General features: G+C 39.5%; 1 protein-coding gene across 40 annotated transcripts in view; it reads left to right on the forward strand.

Annotated features, from left to right (window-relative positions):
* The window catches only part of ARPP21 (cAMP regulated phosphoprotein 21), a 153,023-nt gene that overhangs the window by 79,300 nt on the left and 51,286 nt on the right, over positions 1-22,437 (forward strand). For 19 of the 40 annotated variants that reach the window (XM_076006168.1, XM_076006179.1, XM_076006185.1 and 16 more), the window contains 5 exons: positions 2,739-2,968; positions 11,280-11,513; positions 19,128-19,309; positions 20,210-20,314; positions 21,346-21,606. In XM_076006168.1, the coding sequence (XP_075862283.1) occupies positions 2,739-2,968; positions 11,280-11,513; positions 19,128-19,309; positions 20,210-20,314; positions 21,346-21,606 (1,012 nt within the window). Of the gene's footprint in view, positions 1-2,738; positions 2,972-11,279; positions 11,514-19,127; positions 19,310-20,209; positions 20,315-21,345; positions 21,607-22,437 lie in introns of those variants that run through there. The other 21 variants (XM_020285602.2, XM_020285588.2, XM_076006208.1 and 18 more) reach the window with 2 other exon arrangements.

Genomic DNA, 22,437 nt, shown 5'->3' on the forward strand with positions numbered 1-22,437 from the left:
GACATAAATGAAATTAAAAGTTATCTGTTATTTTAATCAGCAAAGAAGCAAAGCATAGAGCACATGCTTTATGACTACCCTGGGATCAAATCCTAGTTACCTACAAGAGTACCAGCTCCAGTGACAAGACATTTCATTACCATCATCTTCCTGGATTCTAGTAGGAGAGGACCAGGACTGGGCTTAGGAAGGATGGGAAGATGCCTGTGGATGTGTTTTTCTATAATGTCTGATCTCACACTCAAATAGGTATGAAATTCAGTACTGAACCTCACTTCACCACTGTTAAGATCATAGAGAAGTATAAAATAGCACAAGATAGGTTTTAATGTGTAAATATCGAGAAATCATAAATCAGAATTAGATACATTATTTCGAATTTCATTAATGCTAACTTCCTAAAGCAACAACTTAAATTCCATTTTTTTTTTAATGCACAGATTTTGGTTTAGTAGGATGATTTGAGCTGTTCAGTAGAGGAAGAGAAGTTATGGGAATGTTAGTTTGCCTTACTGACCAGGGGATGTGACACAAGTCTAAAGGAACTCCTCACAGCTCTAGAAATAGCTCTGCCACGGATGGAGGCTACACACTACAACACACTAGATTGCACCCAGAAATAGTGGTGGTCATATTCTTTACCAAGAAAAGCTGAGCCACAATGGCATTTAGAGGAAGTCTGGATTCCTACCATGGAGGTGCAGAGGTCATGGGCGAATGGATAATTGAATCAGAATTAGTGATGGTAACAAGGGTTCAATCTCATACGGAGAGCTTCCTTATGCATCTTGCACGCTGAGCCTAAGGATCACCCCCAAATCGTCAACCAGTGTCTTTCTATAATAAATATTTCAAATTAGCTGCAAATGAGATTATTGTCACATTCCTGGTGCATTCACATTTGCTAACTAGTGATTTGGCCAGACTTTGTCAAAGATGAGTCACATTGTCAGAATTATATGGGAGAAGAATAAAGCTGAATTTGGAGAATAAAAGAGAAAACAATAAGGAATGGAACACGAAGCCTTTGAAAATACTTATTTTTTCTCCACTTTACCTCCTGTAGCTTTCTCACATTTTAAAGGAGTTTAAAAGCTAAAGTCACCTGGCCATTGATGAAGGTCTATTAGTTCATACCTGTACCCTGGTCTTTATCAGGTGGTTCTTGTCTCTAAAACCAGCCATCCCTGGGAACAGAGAGAATGTTTGTAAGGAAACATTGATGGAGGCTGGCAAGGCACTGAATATTTTCATCCAGTGCTCTCCTCAAAAGTGCTTTCAGTTTTGTGAGTTTTCTGTTCCTCTTTCTCCCTTTGCTTTACACAGTTCCTGTCACAGATTAGCAATTTCATTTGTATTATCTCTTGGACCCATTTACCTTCTTATCATTTTCCTGAAATGAAAGGAAAAGTTTAGTAAGTAAAGTTGAAGCAAAACCTAAAATTTTCTGTATGCGTTCTGTACAATTTGGTTGGTGAGTCTTTTAATCAGGTATGTGCACTTCTAGCATCCCAACAGCATATTATTGTCTTTAAAAGATTATTTTTAACAAAACTGCCAATCACATCTGTAAGATTTAAATCAAGACTCAAATATATCACATGGCTAATATGAAATTAAGAGTTATATTTATTATGCATGATTTATGTTTCATTCACTTATTCATAATCCATTAGAATCTTAAGGTATTTTGCTAATGCATTATTTCCATCTGCAGAAAAAGCTTTGGAAAAATATTAACAAAGTTACTCTTTAAGCAGATTAGAAACCAATGAAAATGCAAATTTCATCAAATATTTTGTAAAGCACATGCAATTTTGCATACTCCTTAGAGATACTCTAGAGTCTTCGAAATTTACTTCTGGCGATTGGATCTCTTCAAATACATTCACTCTCTTTCTATTTAAAGCTTGAACAAGTGTGTTCTCTCACCTAAGGAGCTTCTTAAAACAATTTCCATTGATCGCCTTGGAAAGTTTCATGTCAATGTATATGTTTACATTGTTATTGTTATTTTCACAAGCTTTTTTATGTGAAAAGAATTAAATGGTTCTTTCCTCTGACCATGAAGGTTAAACTCACTGAGCAAAAATTTTACCATAGGTTTACAGAATAATTTCTGTGATTTTTGTGTCATCAAAGCCTTGGTGATTTCAGATATATGTATCTGAATATATATAAATAAATATATATATGTATATGAGACATATATATGTCTCATAAAGTTGGAAAATGAATTCATTAATAGCTTCTCTGGACCTGTGTACTATTTTTTCATTGCCAATTAATTGTATAACACTAAAGAGAAAGAAAAAACTCTTCTTTGGTGGGAGTTACTTTTAGGATAATTTAAGATCATAATTACTTCTTAATACTAATTCATTGTCGATTAAGGTCAGGAGAACTTATCCCCCATCCTCTCTGTAAGAAAAGTTAACAATTATATTTTATACCATATTTTCCTACTTGTTTCTCCTTCACCGGCAGAGGGATCATGTGACATTTCTAGGTTTGGTTTTTCTGTTTGTAACATGCGTGTTATGTGTGATGTGTTACCTGTCTATTTATCATTAAGGTGTTCACAGCAGTGTTTGGGAGGCAACTGGTTTAATAAAGGGGTTGTCAAGAAGGGTCTTGTGTGGATGGCTCTTCCAAGAAAAGTCCCACTTTGTGCCCATCCAAGCCATTCATGCAATGTAATCCCGTCCCTGTGCATCTTTCTGGTGGACGTGCTCCAGGGGCAACAGAGATGGCTCAGGGAGAACATCTGGAAGTCGCCAGAGCAGCTCAGAGAATGAACTCAAGTGGTCTGATCACCAAAGGGCCTGGAGCAGCACAGACTCTGACAGCTCCAACCGCAATCTGAAGCCCGCCATGACCAAGACGGCAAGTTTTGGGGGCATCACGGTGCTGACTAGAGGTGACAGCACATCCAGTACCAGAAGTACCGGGAAGCTGTCCAAAGCAGGTAGTTAGTACTGAGTGGGTTTATGTCCTGTGGTATTTTTTGGATTGTACCTAAGACACATGGTTACCATTCCCTCTGATTTTGAGTTAACTAACGACAATGTTATATTAATTACAAGGATAACTGGGAAGTCAGAAGATGCAATTTAAATAGGTTAAATAGGTTACTACATCTTGCTAACCATGTGCCTAGGTCACGTTATTAACCTCTCTGATTTTCAGTTTCCTTACCTGTAAAACCTAGGTTATCATAGAATATTACTCCAACTCTCCTCAATAGACTTAAAGTTGACTTACTTAAGTTTATTTAAGTTTACTCCATAAAATTAATTTAAATTATATAATTTAAATTTATATATAAATGATTAATCATTTATATGAAAATAATTTATATATAAATGATTACCATGGAATTATACCTGCATTATGGCATCTATTTGACATAAGTTAGCTATTGCTTTTTTTCAATAACTATGTCATTATGACAAGCTATTGCTTTTTAATTTAATACCATGATTTATTCTTTACAACCATAGTGAAAAGCTTCAGCCCTTGCATTGGCACACTGTTAGTATGATCCTGGACATGTGATTTAAGCTATGTGTGCCTCTGTTTCCTCATCTAAGAAATGGAAATAATAATAGTATCTATATTACAGAGTTATTGTGAAAGACTAAAAGAGTCAATATACACAAAGCAATTCGAATAATACCTGGCAAGTTATAAGCCCTCAATCAACACTAATTCTTACTTATTTTTATTATTGTCATTTAATGTTTTCATCCCCGCTTTGCAGGTAAAGGAAGTGAATCTTAGAAAGGTTTAGAGTTTCTGAGTTACCAAATTCATGTATCTTTTTCTCTGTCTGTTTTTTTTTCTTTCTTTCCAAGTGAATAGTGATATTTTGAGGCAGGTAGCTCAAGTTTGCATGAACAGTCTTTTGAAGGTGAGTGATAATGAGAGATCCAGGAGGACCATTAACTTGCAATAGCTTTAAACTGATGGAAGCATGACATGGAAGCATGGCATCATGGTGCTCATTTGAGTCTGCAGAATTACCCTCATGATCTGTCACTTCTAGCTTTTCTGGTTCCAAGAATCCTTCATCATTGTTTCTGAATTATTTTCAACTGTTCATAATGAAAGTGCCTCATAAAAAAAAAAAAAAATCCCAGGAAGGTGACAAATGACCATTCAGTATCACTCCAGAGACTGAAATTTGTGGTTCTGGTGTGTGATGGATTTTGCTTTGTTTTGGGTTTGCCTCAGAAAGTCAGACTCCCTACTCTCATTAGGGTGGGGAGCTAAGAATTGTGATTCAGTGGCATGCCCTGGGTGTCAGGGTGTACTGGTGGAGCACCCATGGTCCTGACATGACAGGTGAAGGGGAAGTCAGGGCAGGGATGGGATGATGAATGGAGAACCCCAGTTACAGTGTAGACATGGGCTGCCCTGGACTGTGGATACCTTCCCAGTGAACCTTTGCACTCATGCTGGGGCCAAAGTTGGGGGCGGGGATCAGCAAAATCTGGGTCCATCTGTTGATGGTTTAACATAATTAGGCTGTTGACAAATCCCTCCTAAGAAATTATATCATGTTTTCCTACACTGGAAAAAAAAATTAATAGCATTTAGTTACAGCCCCTACTTCATAGATCTATATATCTATACACACAGACCTACACAAACCTTGCTTCTTGGAAATACTCAGGTGGGTTCCTCCTGCCTTCCTATAATTTTTATTCACTAATTGGTGAGTTCTTGATTTCTTACTCTAATTAATTGCTCTCATATCCCACTATTGAAGCAACTGAAGTAAAGAAAATCCACTGTGGTGCACTTGAGCTCTTGTAAACTAAGGAAGGTTAAATAGTTTCAAATCTCCTTAAAATGCAGAACCCAAGTACTTTAAATGGTGCACTTAAAAATTCCAGCACACCAAGAGAGCTCTTAAGATTTTTTAAACTAACAGTCATTCTCCAGGCACCAACCCCCAATCACTTCCAAAGCAAAGCTCTCTGGAAACATTTAAAACACCTCAAAAATGCTAAAATGCCATGTTATTTGAAGAATGATTAGAGATTGTAAGTGCTTCAGAAAATTTTTTTTTTCTTTTAATCTAAGTGTCTTCATTTGAAAGCTTGTCAAGGTGCAGGCATGGAAAGGGAATAAAAACTTAAAGGAGATCAAGATAGGATGTCAAAACAAACTTACAATTTCCCAAGATGGATTTATGAAGCAAAACTGTCAGTTTTGCTGTCATGGATCTTCGTAACAGCACAAGTTTTCAATTTTTTTTCCTCATTGTTCACAGTGGAATTGCAAACTTTTTTTTTTTTTTTTTCTTGACCTTTTAGAAACCAAGTCTGGAGTTGTGACATTTGAGTTACTCTTCTCCTCCTCTAATTACATGGGTTTCAGCTTTAAATAGAGAATAATGAGACGTTTTCCATGTCGGAATCATGTTTCCCTACATTTTGGCAAAAAGCATATTACTGAAGTGCGAATCCACACGCACGGTCTCTTGTGGCGTGGGCTGCCGGTGAGGTGCCCAGCACATGTCTATGGAGGTAGACGATGCCACGACACCCTCCTTGTGGACAGCGCTCGAATAATACCTGTGCTGCACCCTTGGATGTTTCTTGGTAATAGCTATGTGGTTGACAAATAAGAGTATTGCATCTCTATTTCTTCCCACATTGGCCTAGCTACACTGTTTTACTATTGCCTCGCACCTCCCAATCTTCAAAGCATCCAAAGCAGGGGTTTCCCAAGTGTAATTCTCTCAGACTCACCCAAAGGATTTGTTAAATCGCAGATTGCTGGGCCCACGCCCAGAGTTTCTGAGTCAGTAGGTCTGGGGTGGGGCCTGAGAATTTGCATTTCTATCAACATCCAGTTGATGTTGATGCTGCTTGTCTGGGAACAAAACTTGGAAAACAAGTACTCTGGAGAAATAAGGTGTCCTTTTGTTTTAATAAATCAGGTGGTCCAGTAAGTGGTTTTCTGGATGCAAAGGTGTTCTTGCCGTTGTCTACATCCTAGAGTATTTCTGGACCCAATGCAAGACAGACAACTTCATCTTTCCACCACTTCCTCTTCTTCATGTTTATTGTCATTAGTACACTACTACATCCTGGATATTCTCTTTCCCCTGATAATTTTGGAAGCTTTAGGTTATTCTTTTGAACTCTGACCCCCTGACTCTGGAAATATTTTCTCAAATTATTAATTCAGAAAGAAAATAAAATGTTTATATATGGATTCCTTGCAAAAGAAAAATTGCACCAGATGGGCTAAAGACTTTATTCATAACTAATGTGATAAGGGAGATAGAAGTCAGAAGCACTGAATCAAAAGGCAGGAGGGTTTTAAACATTGGAGTGAGCTAGAGGAGAAGTTTTGGAGGAGCAAAAGAGGAGATTGGCCAATTGGTCAATGTGATTTGGCCGTCAAGTTTGCTAATCCGTGCTTGAGTAAATTAGGCTTCTATCCTCCCACAGAAACTGGGAGGTAGAGGCTCTATTTTTCTCAGTGATTACATTTCAAAAAGATGGATTTCAGGTCCTTAGGAAAGATATTCCTGGGTTGTAAAACTGGCATCTTAATGGAGCAGAAATGTTCTAGGGAAAGGGAGGTAGGAGCTTCTAATCTGGAAGCAACCTGTCTAAATTTTGGTTAAGCTGCAGGGAACAGTAAGGTCATCTTCCTCATCATTGCTCACCATTTAATTTGGTGGATTATCTTTTACGAAAGAGTATATTATATTGAGGCCTAAGAGAGTAGTCACTTCCTGAAGGAAACACAGCCTTACGTGGCAGAACTAGAACCAAAACCCAGGATCCTTCCTCCCTGGGGAGTGTTCCCTCCGCTCCAAGGAAATTTCCTCATGCGCTTCCTCTTCTTCCCTGTCACCTTCCTGGTTTTCCATTTTGCGTTGTCTTGTGATCTCTTTTCCTTTCTTTTTCCATGTTTCCCTTTTTCTTTTCACCCTTTCTCTCTTGCACGTTCTCCTGAGTCTCTCACCAGCCATTCTGATGTCTTCTCCATCTTCTTAGGGGTCCAGCATCAGTCTCTCAGCATACGACTGTGAGTGGCATCGGTGTCTGTCTAGTATCTCTTAGAACTCGCCACAGGCTTGAGCAGGGCCCTGGCCCCACCTGGTTCTCACTTTTATGACGAGGAGGTAAATACGTGAGCTGCAGGCTCAGAGCGTGGTCTGTGGAGGGAAGCTGTCTGGGCTGAGCCCAGACTATACCACACATGCAGTGAGCTTTGGGACATTGGCTTAACATGTCTAAGGATCAGTTTTCATCTTCAAAATGACGTCACTGTGAGCGCTCGTCCCATAGACATACGGTTTACATATTTTCCGTGGTTATCATTAAGCTCCTGAAAAAAGGAAACCAGAAATACGTTTAACTCTTGGGCACCCAAAATCCTAAAGTTCTCAAATATCAATTTTAATTTTTCTTTTTAAAAAATCTTTGAACAGTTCTAATACTGTGCCTATTATCCCCATTGCTAGCATTCATTTTTTTTATCAAGTACTTTAGTACTGCTGGCTGTGTGCAGAATTTTGCTCCCCTTGTTCTGGGGGATTGATGCTTACAAGCTGGTCAAGGCTGGTTAATCAGGCGGCCAGCAAGGCCTGTTCCTGAGCTCTGGCTGCATGCTGGTCCCTGAGCCATCCCTCCCAGGAGCTTTGACTCCTTCTTTATCTTTGCAAGTGCTGAGAGTTTAAGCCAGATTTAGTTTTTCTTCCTTCCTTTAATGTATGGAATCAAATCATTCACATTATTTCCTTGTTGTTCCTATGGAGGCTGCTACTCCCCCCCCCCCACCCAGGTGATGGAGGGGAAGGACGTTAAAATTCAGGGATTAATGGCCGTCTTTCTAAAGCCAAAATTAAGTCACTCTTTGGATTTGATCGTGACACTTTGATGTGTGTGCATCAACCAGCGCACACACCATGCCGGCACTAGTTTGCACCTCAAATCAGAGCTGGGCACGTGCTCTGTTGGCTCCAGTGCTTTCTCACTGTCTAGCCCCTGAGCCTGGAGATGAGGGGAATCATTTTCAGATGACCTTAAACGTCTGGGTGCAGGAGGTCTTGTTGTCGTATCATTGCTATTGTTGTTTTTGTTGTTGTTGACTCTGCTCTAGTGTCAGACCCATCGGATCGTACATGGCATGTGCAGCCACAATCTGTATTGAGACTGTGACCTCAGAGTCATAATTTTAGTGATACTGTCTCAAAACTATTATTAGCATTTTCAGTATTCCTGTTACATCTTTTGTTTTTCTCCCCATACATTATTCAGAACCCCATGAGCATTCTTAAACCATTTAGATAGAATATCCTAAATTGACTTAAAACATTACTATTATTAATATTAATAACCAAGCCATGGGAAAAGCAGAAAAGATACCCCGCTGAGAACACTTGTGACAGGCCACGGTATATGCATATCAATACTTTCAAGAGGCATCCTAGGGCCTTGGTTAAAACTTGATGAGTCTGTATAGGTCAAATTCTAGCTCTGACTTTCTCTTGCTATATAAGCTGGCTTGAGTTCCCTGACTTCTTTATACTTCAGTTTCCTCATCTCTATAGGCAGTAGTAGTGTTTATTATTAAAGTATTTATTCAGGTGCTTACACATACTGAATGCTCAATAAATCTTACTGTTTCTCCAAAATTATCAGACTCTCCAGTCGCTCCTCTTCTCTGTAACTGCGTGCTGCATTCATTTCACTCGTTTTAAAAGATTTCTGCTTTAATTTAAAGGCACATTTTAGAATCTTGGAAAGAATGTTAACTATTGCGGGTACATTTTGACCTTTTTCATTACACAGAGGAATACATTTTTAGTGACATAAATCAATAATGTAGGCTAATGATTTAATAAAGGTCTCGTACTACATTCCTGCAACCTATGATATTATTATCTACATCATCTATTTGTCTGAATTTGCAGTAATAAAATTTTTTGCTTGGTGTGTTTTCTCTCAGCTGGCTCTGGTTAATATTCAATGCCCAGAACAGCCATGGTTGAGGGCGCTGGAGCTGCTTAGCCTTTACTGAAGTAAAAGGCAGTGAGTGCCCAGTGAGCATGGAACATGGCAAGTGTTTCTTCATGCACAGTGGAGAGAGAGGAAAGATTATTGTATTTCACCTTAGGGGCTTCAGCACACTGTTGCAGTTGCCTGCATGTAGACCCAGAGTCTACAAACATCCCTGTGATTTTACTCTTCTGTGTCACCTGAAGGATGCTCCATCATTGTGAAGGCCAGGCCCTCCTTGGTCCCCCCGTGGGCATATTCGTGAGAATTCTTCAAATATGTAAAATGCAGTATGGCATTTTAAGCGCTTAAATATATTGCGTTAATACTATTAGTAATTCCCATCATCTATTTGTCACATAGTTTGTGTCAGACCTAATATTTCATTCCTTGAATCTCTTTAAAAATATATATTTTTTTAATATATAAAGTCTATGTTGTTGTTTCTACTTTACACAAAAGGAAACTAATATTCAATGGTTGAAAGCTGCCTCTGGTCAGAGGTTAGAAAGAATCAGAGTCCTGATTCATCCGTGACTCCCTGACTTTCAATCCTACACACTCGTAAACCATGTAACTCCTTAAAAGAGACCTTACTTGATTTTGAACTTTGTTCACTCATATATGCTATGCTCCCAATATAGGAATGATCCAGATATTCTACTCATATATGGGGAGTAAAAGATTGTTTCTGATTATGCCCCTTCAAAATTCAGCTGTGTAGGCGATGAAGAACTAGTGCCTTAGAATCATGCACATGACCAGCACACCAGAGGACTCTTCCTTCAGCTGCAGTTTCTTTAACCTTCATCCCCGTTATTTTATCCTTATCATTCTGGTTTAGACATGTATTTCTATGGTATTAGTTATTCAGGAATTTGGGAGAGAGTTTGCAGGTTCTGAATTCAGAGTTTTAGGGTACCATCGAGCAATTCATCATACCAGTAGTACATGAAAAAGCTGAAAGAGAGAGAATACAAGTGAGCTCATTCTTTTAAAAAAATTTATTTTTAATTATTATGGTTACGTAATAATGACAATTGTGTATATTTATATAGTACATGTGATGTTTCATACAGGTATTCAATGTGTATTAATCAAATCAGAGTAATTGAGGTATCCATCACCTCAAGCACTTACCATTTCTTTAAGTTAAGATCATTCCAGTTCCTAACTCTTTTAGTTATTTTAAAGTATACCATAACATTGTTGACTACAGTTACTTTGTTGTGCTATCAACTGTTGTTCATTCTATCTATCTTACTATATTTTTATACCCACTCCCCACTTCACCCCCCTTTCCTCATCCCCTCTTCTCAGCTTTCAGTAACCATCATCCTACTCTCTGTCTCCATGGGATCAATTGATTTAATATTTAGCTTCCACATATGAGTGAGAACATGAGAGATTTATCTTTCTGTGTTTGGCTTATTCCAGTGAACATAATGTTCCCCTGTTCCATCCATTTTATTGCATGGCAGTATTTCATTTCTTTTTATAGCTATATAACATTCCATTACGAATATGTACCACAACTTCTTTATCCATTCATTCATTGATGGACACTTAGACTGATTCCAAATATTGGCTATTGTGAATATTGCTGCAATAAACATGGAGTGCGGATATATTTTTGATATACTGATTTCCTTTCTTTTGGATATATACCTAGTAATGGGATTGCTGGGTTGGATTGTAGTTCTATTTTTAGTTTTTTGAGGAACCCCCATACTGTTCTCCATAGTGGTTGCACTAATTTACATTCCTACCAACAGTATATGAGGGTTCCCTTTCCTCTACATCTTTCGTAACAATTGTTATTGCCTGTCCTTTGATAAAAAAAAAAAAAAACATTTTTACTGGAGTGAGATGCTGTCTCATTGCAGTTTTGACTTGCATTTCTCTGGTAACTAGTGATGTTGAGCACTTTTTCATACACCTGTTAACCATTTTGTATGTCTTCTATTGAAAAATGTCTACTCAGATCCTTTGCCCATTTTTAATTGGATTATTTGGATTTTTTTTCTTATTGAGTTGTTGGACCAAAAGAGCTTATTAATAATTTCTCATTTCCTAGAAAATTGATACATCTGAAAAATATGTAGCAAAGATTTCAATGAAATATGAGCCTAAAATATGGAAGGGCCATTAGTTAATCTCATCTTGAAACACACACCTCACATTCTTTAATGATGGGTTCTAGAAAATGGAGCATTCAGACTCAGATCTGTGCTTTCTCTCTGCCAGGTTCTGAGTCTTCTAGCAGCACAGGCTCCTCAGGATCACTGTCCCGCACCCATCCGCCTCTCCAGAGCACACCCCTGGTCTCGGGCATGGCAGCCGGTTCCCCAGGCTGTGTGCCCTATCCTGAGAATGGAATGGGGGGCCAGGTCGCTCCCAGCAGCACCAGCTACATCCTCCTGCCACTTGAAGCTGCAACAGGCATCCCGCCCGGAAGCATCCTTCTTAATCCACATACAGGTTAGTTACCACCTGCTTTATCAGGCACACAAGGTTATCAGACGTTTGTTCTTGTGTTTGATCTTGTGAATTTGCTAGCAAGTTTTCTGAAAATTTCTGAACAGAAGCGATGGGTACACAAACTGCTGTGTAGAATCTTTGTTTAGAAAGAACATACCTATGTCTATATCTGTATCTCCATATTTATATCTCCTTATCAACATTGACGTTGATACGGATATAAATATTTCTCAGAAGCATTCACTGTTTTCTCTGCCTTTCCTTCCCTTATCAAAGTGTCTCTCATGAGACACTTTAGGAGCTCAAATCAGAGCAAGTAGTGTGATGAGCTGCGATATACTAATTAAAATTTTGTGTTTTTCAGACTAGATCTCAGGTTAGCCTGTATTATGTCAAAAGTGGTTTTGCATCCAGGGATATTTCAGGGAACTGAGGTACCGTTTGAGACATATAATGGATTCTTAACCATAGAAGTTGCTTTCTCTCCTTAGAACTTCACCCATCTCCTATGAGGGAATAAGAAACAGCAGTGGTGATGAGAATACAGAGAGCAAATTCTTGGTATTTTAGAAATGGTTTTTAGACCATTTCTAGACCTACACTGGTTTTCGGTAGGGTTTAGAAAATTGCTCACTACATGATTATGGTTTCTTGCATGATAAATGGCCATTGTTTCTTTAATTTTTAATTTCTCTAGTGGATCAGTTAACTTCCACATTGATTCCAAAGCACATGGGGCATTGAGATTCTAACATCAGCAAATAGACTGAGGCATATCTGCTTCGCGGGGGCAACTTCTCAACCAGGGACAATTTTGCCCATGCCCCCAAGTCCATTTGGCAATATCTGGGGACATTTTAATTAGCATGACCTTGGGAGGAGGGGACTGCTACTGGAATCTAATAGATGGAGACCAGAAATGCCACTAAATATCCTACAGAGGACAAATCCCACCAATAGAGGATTATCTGTATGCCAGTAGTGCCATAGCTGAGAATCCCTAGTTTCAAAAGCTTGACACTCACTAGGTGTTTCTTAAGAGGCCTTTATTCGGGACTGGCGAAACATGGAATTGTCTTGAAATAGATCTAAAGTTTGGTTTAGACCATTTCAGAGCATTTCTTCAGTTAGCTAAGCTTGGAAATGCAAAACCGGATGAGTATCTCATGAAAATGATCTGTCTCAATCTTCTCACATAGATAGTGCTATTAGTAATTAGCAAATTGAGAGAAACATGAGAACTATACTAAAATAGTTTCTTGAATAATTGCCACATTTTCATAAAACATATGGCACATTCTCAAGGCATGGTGTTTGATTGAGGCATATTGAAAATGCCATAAGCTTGAGGGAAAAGAAGGCATAATCATTTTATTGAAAACCATTTGAAAACTTCAGATTAGATACTTCTAAGGAGGAATTTTAGATTGTTTTTATTTTATTTGGATTATTGAAAGCACTATAAAGGAAATTAAAAGAAGACTGGGTTTGTATTCATTACTCTGGGTACTGATCAAAGTGTTATCTGACTCTGTTCATTTAAATTCTTCCACTTTTAATTGAGATGAAGGGCTTGCAGAAAAGAGCACACACATTTGTTTTGAGTGGTTTGTTTTAAGCAAAATTACAGAGTGTTTCAAAAAAGCTCAACAGAGTATTTTTCGGGGTATAATGCAGGAATATTATTTGTAATGATCCCTCGTGGTTGTGCATGTGTATGTGTATATTATCATCTATAATCTTGTTTATAGAAAAAAGAAATAGAGGCTGTTTGGTGCCAAGTCCCAATTCTTATTCATTGGACTGAGTCATTTAGAGCTGTTATCAAAATATCTCTTTTTGTAAAAGGATCTCAGCTAAGGAAAAAGATATAATAACACTGTTGAACAGCTTCTTTATATACATGTGTCTGATCTGGCAAATGCTAGATTGAAAATATATCTAGACCAGAAGGAAAATGTATTATATAATATAGTGTATACTATAGTTGAATGGTGAGATGCAAGGTGAATTACAGTATTTCTTCTTTTCTAGATTATGTTTATTTTTGTAAACTGAAAATATACACATGTATATGGTGTACATGTATTTATTATGTATAATGTATTTGTATATCTGTGGTGTATGGTATGTGTGTGTATGCACATGTATATATCTAGCAAGTCTCTTATATGACCTCTACTGTTGAAACTAAAAATTTGCCTCCTTTGAGCTAGAACTCATCTTCTTTATCTGCCATTGCTTATGGCAGATATGAACCTAGAAACAACACCCTTTCCTAAATACCTTTCTACCAAGGGCACAACAGAAATACTTTGGTGTTAGGAATCAAGAGCATTTGACTACTTTGCTTCTTGTGTTAATTGCCCTTGAGTTCGTTTCCTTGTTACTAACACACTCATAATCTCCTTGTGGAGAGGAGCCATACTTAGTTACTTGATTTTATTTTTTGCTTCCCCAGAATGGATAAGAAAGTCTTAGGTACTGTTAAGGTGTTCAATAATTACTTTATTATTGAAATAATGTATATTACCCATTATATATGTTGATCTGGATAGTGGAGCAGTTCTTCACTTAATGTCTTATATTTGGAATGTGGTTTATGTTTAAATTATAATGGATAAAATATCTGTCTTAAGCAAGAATAAGATAATCGATTATTTAAAAATACTAAGGTGTCTGCCAATCCTGTGTCCACTAAATAAAACAAAAATGAAGCTTCCTTTGTCAGCACAATTGACTTGACTCTGACTAAATACTAAATATTTGGCATACTGAAACCCACCTACTCACAAATGCCCTTTCAGTTCCCTAAATACAACTATAACTTTTAATTTTGTCTGGCCTCAGACTCAGCTTTTAGCTGGTCCATTTCTAACTCAAGACCTCTTGCCTGTTCTTTCTTTGCTCTTTAGGCATCTTGATGAGTGAGTTGCCACAGAGGCTATTTTTCAAAGTTGTCTCTGTCTGACATCTCCACCCTTGCAAGGCAAGCCTGGACTCTTGGATTAGATCTTCCTCCAGCTCTCTTGAACCCAGAATCTTTTGGGAAATTTTTAGCAGAAAGCTCAGCTTTGTTGGGCTGTTTTGGTTTTTTTCCTTAGGCTCAGTGTAATCTAGAAATGCCAATAGGCTTTGGCATCCCCCAAGCACTCATTGATGCCTGTGTATGTTGTTTGCCGTTTTGCTTTGCCTTTATCTGGTGCACATTCAATTTCTGTGTTATGTTAGGGCATGCCATCTGCAGGGACCCCACTTGAGTAGCCTCTTAAGGCTGTTCTCCATCACATGCTCCTAATGGACTTCCATTTTTATTTTTACAGGACTTCTAGCACGTGTTTATCCTATCTGCTTCCACATTTTTCTTAAATGTGTCTTGAAATTTCTGTATGCTACTTAACAAGTGTATCTTTGCAAGATCTGACTTAAACTGAGCCTATGCATAATCATTAGTTCCCTTAGAATTTGAATACCACCTTCAAAGGAGTGGGAAAGGAAAATCTCTTTTTCTCACCCTTTCTTTCTCTTCTTAAATAATTACCCTTCTGTCAGTTATATAGCAGAAATGCTTTGGTGTTAGAAACCAAGAAAATATGACTACTTTGTTGCTTGTGTGAATTGCCTATGGGTTCATTTTCCTAGTACCAGCACATTTATAAGACCCTTGTGGGGAGGGGCCATATTTAATTATTTTTTATTTATTTGTTTAATTTTTTTTTCTGCTTCCCTGGAATAGACAAAAAAAAAGTCTTAGGCACTGTGCAGATTACTTAATAATTACATTGTTATTAAAATAACATTTACTACCCATTATACATTGTTAATGTGGATAGTGGAAGCAGTTTTTCACCTATTGCCATATATTTGAGAGGAATGAACATTGCATTTGGTCCTTTCTTCTGCTCCTGCTCTGCACTTAAGGTGCTCTTGCTTATTTCTGTCATTGCACTCTCTGTACTTGTGCCAGCACACACAGGTGTCAGGGCCTGTTGGGCATGCTTGTACAGTTTCTGACATGAAAGCCTCCTCCAGGATGGACAGGCCCAGGCCAGCCAGTCCTCTCTTTCCCTTGGTCTTCAGCAGCTGTCATTCAAACTAACTGCTTATATTCAGTAGTAATTGCATCTGGATTGGTGGAAATCATAGAATATGGAGAGGTTGTCATTGCCTGACTTGAAAACCAATCATCGTCTATCCTGGGTGTCTTAGGAAACTGCTTTTCATTTCTTCCCTGGCATCCATCTTCTTTTATGTTCTTCGGTTCTTTCCACCTCTCCTTGGTGAGCAAAAAATCAATCTATTAAACTCTCTTCTCCTTCTGGAAGAACCTGCCATCTCTTTCTACTTTAGTGAATCATTAGTACTTTTCGTATGCAATTATTTAGAAACACTCTTTTCTTCTAGTCCACAGTGCTGTTAATCACATTTCAAACAAAATATCTCTAGAGTTCATCTAAAAGGACATATGAATATTTTGGAGTTATGTTTTTAAACCCCAATTATTGTTGGTTTTTTTACAATTCCTTAGTTCTCATGAGGGTAAATCAGTAATACAATAACAATCCTTTCTTTTTGCTTTCCATCATGTGCCCATGCATGTGTGTGTATGTGTGTTTGTGTTTGTGTGTGTGTGTGTGCAAACATGGTGAGACTGATTTTGAAATAATCAGATAAAGTTGTATACTTGTCTCTGGAGTTTTTTTTTTTTAAGTTAAGTACCTAAAATTATCCTCTTATCTTTCTAAAGTGAAAAACAAACAAAAAGCAGGAAAACTAAAGATTAGAACACTAAATGGGCTGATAAATTTTTAAAAATTGAAGGATTTTTTTTTTTTTAATTCTTTCCAATTGCTGGCTTATGGGGAGGGGGATGAGTTACAGGTTTTGAATCTAGAAGAAAGTTATTTTTAAAAAAGAAAATAAACTTAAAACAATAAAATGTAGCTAACATTGAATGACAGTGATAGAAAAACAAGTACCTGGAATCGGAATAATATTAAAAAAGACAGAGAAAATAGTTGATTTAGTCATTGTTCTGAGAATACACTTCTGGTGCATTTGCTTTCTCATCACAGTACATTATTGTTGGTTATGAAATTCCCATCAGAACTTTCTTAGTTCTGGAAGGTATGTTTATGAATATGCTACATTTAAAGTTTCTTGTTATAAGCAAACAAATGCATTTGTGCTCAACATCCGTGGTAGTAATGAGAAATACTAAGCTGCCTTTACAGACCCAAAGGGAGCCAAAATCAAGTCTGCTGCCGTCTGGCTCCACTGTAACCCCGGCATTTCCTCCCCACCGAGCATGTTCTACTTTACTTTCTTGATTTTATTTACTGAGGTATTAATATAAAGTACATAAGCAAAGTGTGTGACCTGCACACATCTGAATTATAAGCCTTGGTACATTTTTACATACGTGAACACCTGTGGAAACAACGCCCTGAATGAGACATAGAAGATGTCTAGTCTTCTTGTGAGTTCCCTCACGCCCTCTCAGAGGTACCGCTAATCTGACTTTTATTACCGTGGATCAGTTTTGCCTGATCTTGTATGTGATCGATGGGACTATACAGTAGATGCCCTTTTGTGATTGATTTCTTTCACTTAGCACATTCTTTTAGTTAATTAGCTTGGTTTCCATTTTATAACAGTCTGTTCTTATTGTATGAATGTCATAAATACTTTTTTTCCACTAGAATATTCTACTTCCTCTGGGTCAGTTTTTAGATTTTTCTCTGTCTTGCTCCCTTTTGTTGCTAATTTCTGTCATATGACTGGTGATACTTGGTTGAGATATATATATATATATATATATATATATATATATGTGAATGTGTGGGTGTATGTATATATTATTATTGTTAAAGAACAAGGCTGATTTCCTCTGCCATCCCATGCTCTCACCCTGGATAAGAATGCTCATGCAAGCCTTGTGTATCAGAACAGAGTATTGACTGAGAGGCTTTAGAATATATGCTTGGGAAGAACTCAGCATGCTGCCTCTGCCGTCTCCCTAATGCCAAGATGAGGAGGACTTTCCTAGGAAATACCGACCCCATTCTGGGAGCTCTGTTTCTTCTAGACATTTTGCCCAGATTTTTATAGAATATTTCTGCGACTTCAGTTTGTAGAAGAACATTGCTACTGCTCAATTTCCAGTAGGGTTGCAGGAGTTATGGAAGAGGGAAGAAGCGACTCACCAATAGCTACACAGACAATTTGCCAACCAATTTCTCCATGATCAGATTCTTGTCGTTCTTTACCTGCCAGTACTGGGAGTGATTTCACCTTGAATCATGTCCCCACCTCATCTGGCTTTTCAAGCATTGATAAATAATTTTCAGTTATGGTTGGATTTATTTTTCGTGTTTACCTAGTTATACCATGTACTCATTATGTAAACTGGGATGAGTCACCTACATTATTTCGTGTAATGGAAAGTGAATGGACTTTGAAGTCTTACTGACCAAGGTCATTTTCTGGTTCTCTTGCTTACTGTTTTCTGTACCTGCGAATGAGTTGCGTGGTTGCTCTGAGCCCTAATTTTCTTTTCTCTAAACTGGAAATAAGATTGTGTGTCTGTGGGTTGTTGGAAGAGCTACAGTCATGTCTGTAAGGTGCCTCTTACTGTGCCTGCCACATTAGGAAGCAGTTTGTTCTCTCTTTTTCCCCTGACCCCTTCCCTCTCATCTACTGCCCTTTGCTCCCTTCCTTTCAGCTCCTTATTCCTGTACCCTCTCTGGTGGGCCTTCCGTTCCTTTTCTGAAAAACAGAGTGATGACATCTTCCTTCACAGAATCATGATGACTTCCAAATGATACTATTTTGCAAATTGTAAAATACCCCTCAGATATAAAACAATACTATTATTAATAGCAGTAATAATGCTAGTGAACCATGCCATTATTTCATAAAGCAAAATAATATACATTAGCTTCTATATCACAAGATGATTCTGTGATGAGTGTATTGTGCATCACCTTAAAAATCCAAAACCCCAGGTATCCTTGGTTGTGTCATTTTAGAGAAATAAGTGAATGCATGTGTTATATTATATATATATATATATATATATATATTTATATATATATATATATATATTTTCGTGGAACCGATGGTGATTATGAATTGATGGCAAGGCTTAGCAGAAGCAAAATAAATGCACTGGTAAATAACTTGCATGTAGCTGGAGTTGTGTAAATGGAAAGCAGCTGTTATCTCTCAGTGTATGTTATCTTGCTGATGGCTGTGAGGTGCAGGGCAGCAAAAACGTATGGCTTTGAGAAGATTGCTTCTCTGCAGGCCTCTGCACTGGGTGCCACTGTCCACAGATCCATTTAGCTTTGGCAAAGCTCCCTGAAGGTGGTGGATTTATTTGCTGCTGCTTCTATTGTTATGGGCTCATACCATCATCTAGCTTAAGCAGATGGGTCACAAACTGGGAAGTCTTCACATTGGCGAGGGTTCTGGTGTCTTGGATTCCCACTTCCTGTCCCCTTACTTTAGGTTAACTTTTTGAGTATCTATGAGAGTGGTTTTTTTTTTTTTTTTTTCTACCAAAGGAGAGCTTGAGAAGCTCACCTGGACCAAACTATGACTCCATTGCAGGCCAGCCCTTTGTGAATCCCGATGGAACTCCTGCAATATACAACCCGCCCAGCAGTCAGCAGCCCCTGCGGAGCGCGATGGTGGGGCAGTCCCAGCAGCCCCCGCAGCAGCAGCCCTCCCCTCAGCCTCAGCAGCAAGTCCAGCCTCCACAGCCACAAATGGCAGGCCCACTGGTCACTCAGGTACGGAGCTGGTTAGAGGGCAGCGAGGGGAAGTAGGCTGAGGTGAAGGCTGCATAGTCCTCAGAGCTGTAGTGCATCAGGGAGAGAGGTATGTCTTCCAGGAGTGCCACCTTGATCCACTCATAAATAAAACCTCACAAAACAAAACAAAAAAACAAAAAAACCTGGTGGCCTTGAGCCCCTGGTTGCAGGTTGACAGGATTTCAACAGGATCTTTAAGTTTAGATAGAGGTGAGTGCCCCATCCAGTGACTTGCAGGGTGAGGGCATGGTACTAGGTAAAATAAATGAGTTTTTTTTGTTTGTTTGTTTTTTTCCTGAGGTCTCGGTGTCTGTTTTATGTATCAGGGAGCCTCTGTCTTGGAGACTGAACTCATAATCCCATTCAGCCCTTTCCATTGCAGATCAAATGTTCATGTCAGCAAAGAGTCAGTACTGAACTCTTCATCGATGGGAAGAACATACATCAGTCAATTCCAAGGTGGACTGGCTGTCCATACATTCTCCCCTTAGACAGAGGCAGAGCCCTCCTTTGCTAGGGAGACACGCAGACATGTCTATAGCAACCTGAAGTGATCCAGAGAGTCTACCAGAGTGAACCTCTTTAAAATTTGTTTAAAACATATTTTGTCCTTGAGCATTATTTTTAGATGCAGATGATCTAACCAAAAGCAATATCAAACATACATCAGTAACTTCTTAGAGCTTGCTCACGTGCAAATGAGCCCCCCTCAATGCTGTCTGGCTGTGGTCTGCAAGCCCTTGACTTTTCCCCTGGTGGCTGGTTCCCCTCTCTGGAGTGCACTGAGCCCAGAGGACCTGCAGTGGATGGTGGTGTATTCTTGTGGGATTTCAACTCCTGTGCTTTCCTGTTTTCTGATCATCTTTCTCTTTCCTCCAGTCTGTCCAGGGGCTGCAGGCTTCCTCCCAGTCAGTGCAGTACCCGGCAGTCTCTTTTCCTCCCCAGCATCTCCTGCCTGTGTCTCCAACCCAGCACTTCTCCATGGTATGACTTTTCCCCCTGGGAGAGCATGTCCACTGGTTTTACTGCTTTTCTGTGCAGCCCTGGCTAACACAGGGTGGGTGCCCTGGGTTGACTGTGAAGGGGTATGTGTGAATGTCTCGTTTCTGAGCATTGCAGCCCATCTCTGCAAAACAGTGGTCTCCTTTCCATCATCCATTTGTGCCACGTTGAGTACTTCTGTGGCCTGGTACCCTTTGAAGCATTTACTAGCTAAGCAGAAATTGAGTGCTTTTCAGAGTTGGGGGCCAGGAACAGAGAGAGAGAGATGAACTTGGTGTGAGGGTTTGGGAAAAACTCAAAGTCAGTATTGGGATGGTAGCCGTTATCACCCCATGCTCCCGATGTAGGTTTTCCCCTGGAACTCCAGTCCCCCAGTTTCCTTCCATTGTCCCCTCAGATCACTAGGTCTTGTGGGGCAATAGCTTAAAGAGTGAGTGTTGTTTTTAAATTTCAGACCAGGCCAGTGAACAGATCCTACCTAAGATAGGAATGTAATCCTGCCTGGCCTGTTGGCAATACCAGTCCTGGCTACCTCTTCACAGCAGCAGCACTGGGTGGGTGATGAGTGCTGGTGCCCCCACCTCTCTCCAGGGGGTGGACCCTGTGGTTGCTGCTGGGAGGGCCAGCTGCCCCTTCAGGACACAACACTACGCCTTCTTTGTCTGCAACACCATCCTGAGGAGACTAAGCCTTCTCAGTGAAAAAATAATAATTTGCTTCTATTGAAAGAGGAAGATCTAGGTCAAATGGCTTACCATCTTTGATCCTCGGGATAATTAAAACCCGATTTGTGTGTGTGTGTGTATGTGTGTGTGTGTGTGTGTGTGTGTGTGTGTGTGTGTTAGTTTCTCTTGTTATGTTCTGTCTGGAAAATTCCTTTATTTTATTTTTTCCCAATTATACTTCCTCTGTCTCCTACAACTGCAAGCATGTGTCCTGTGTCTGCCTCAACGTGCCTCTCTCATTACCAGGCTGATCTTGCTTATTTCTTCATTTATTTCCATGGCTTGCAGAGAGACGATGTGGCGACACAGTTTGGCCAGATGAACCTGAGCCGGCAGTCCTCAGGGGAGACTCCTGAGCCTCCGTCCGGTCCTGTCTACCCGTCCTCCCTCATGCCACAGCCAGCCCAGCAGCCAAGCTATGTCATCGCCTCTGCAGGCCAGCAGCTTCCTGCTGCGGGGTTCTCGGGCTCTGGCCCTCCCATCTCCCAGCAAGTCCTCCAGGCTCCTCCCTCACCACAGGGATTTGTGCAACAGCCTCCACCTGCACAGGTAAGTGCGATTTTTTCCCACCCCTGTGACCCACAGCTGATTTCTGGTGCATTTTGACTTTTATCTTTGCATGTAGAATATCCTCAGATTAAACTCATCCTGCCCTTCTGGTCCATATTAATGTTCCTCCCACCAAGGACCTAGTCTGTCCTTCTGTTCATCAGTTGTGCAAAGTCTTGGGGCTCAGAAAGTAAGTTGAATGAAACTGACCGCATTTCTGCTGGTACAACAGGGGGATAGCCCATTTTCCAGGCTGCTGGCACGGAAGCTATAAGAAAGCGTTCCCTCCCATGTGATATCCTGCTCATGGGGTTGCCCAGAGAGGAAAAGCCTTGGGGAAAGGAAAGGCCTGCTCCTAGGGGACTTTCAACTCTCTCTGGCTCCTGCTCTGGAAATGTGTTCTTTCCATTCTTATCAATTCACAAGCATTTTCTGGAGCTAATCTGATGCTCCAGGCAGGAGTCCCTCTATGAATATAAAGGAGGAAGGTAAGCTGATATCCACTGTCCTTTTCTCTCCCTAAGGGGAGGCAGAGCTCTCACAGGTAGCCATTAATCACATTTAATTGACTTGAGCATGTAAGACACCACAGATCACTGATTTTTACTGTCTTCTCAAAGACTGATTATGTGTTACTGTTCACCACCAAACATCTCTGGTGCTCCCCTGGGTATTTCTTGCAGAATATTGGAAGTGATTACTGTCAAGATATAAAATGCACAGAGGCATTTTCTCGTCCATTTTCAAGGCACACATATCCCAAGCAAATTCCATCCTAATTATGAAGTATTGCATTATTGGATGAGCTGTTTAAAGTGCAGTGTCACCTTT

This window comes from Microcebus murinus, chromosome 1 (genome assembly GCF_040939455.1).
Source record: "Microcebus murinus isolate Inina chromosome 1, M.murinus_Inina_mat1.0, whole genome shotgun sequence".
Lineage (NCBI taxonomy): Eukaryota > Metazoa > Chordata > Mammalia > Primates > Cheirogaleidae > Microcebus > Microcebus murinus.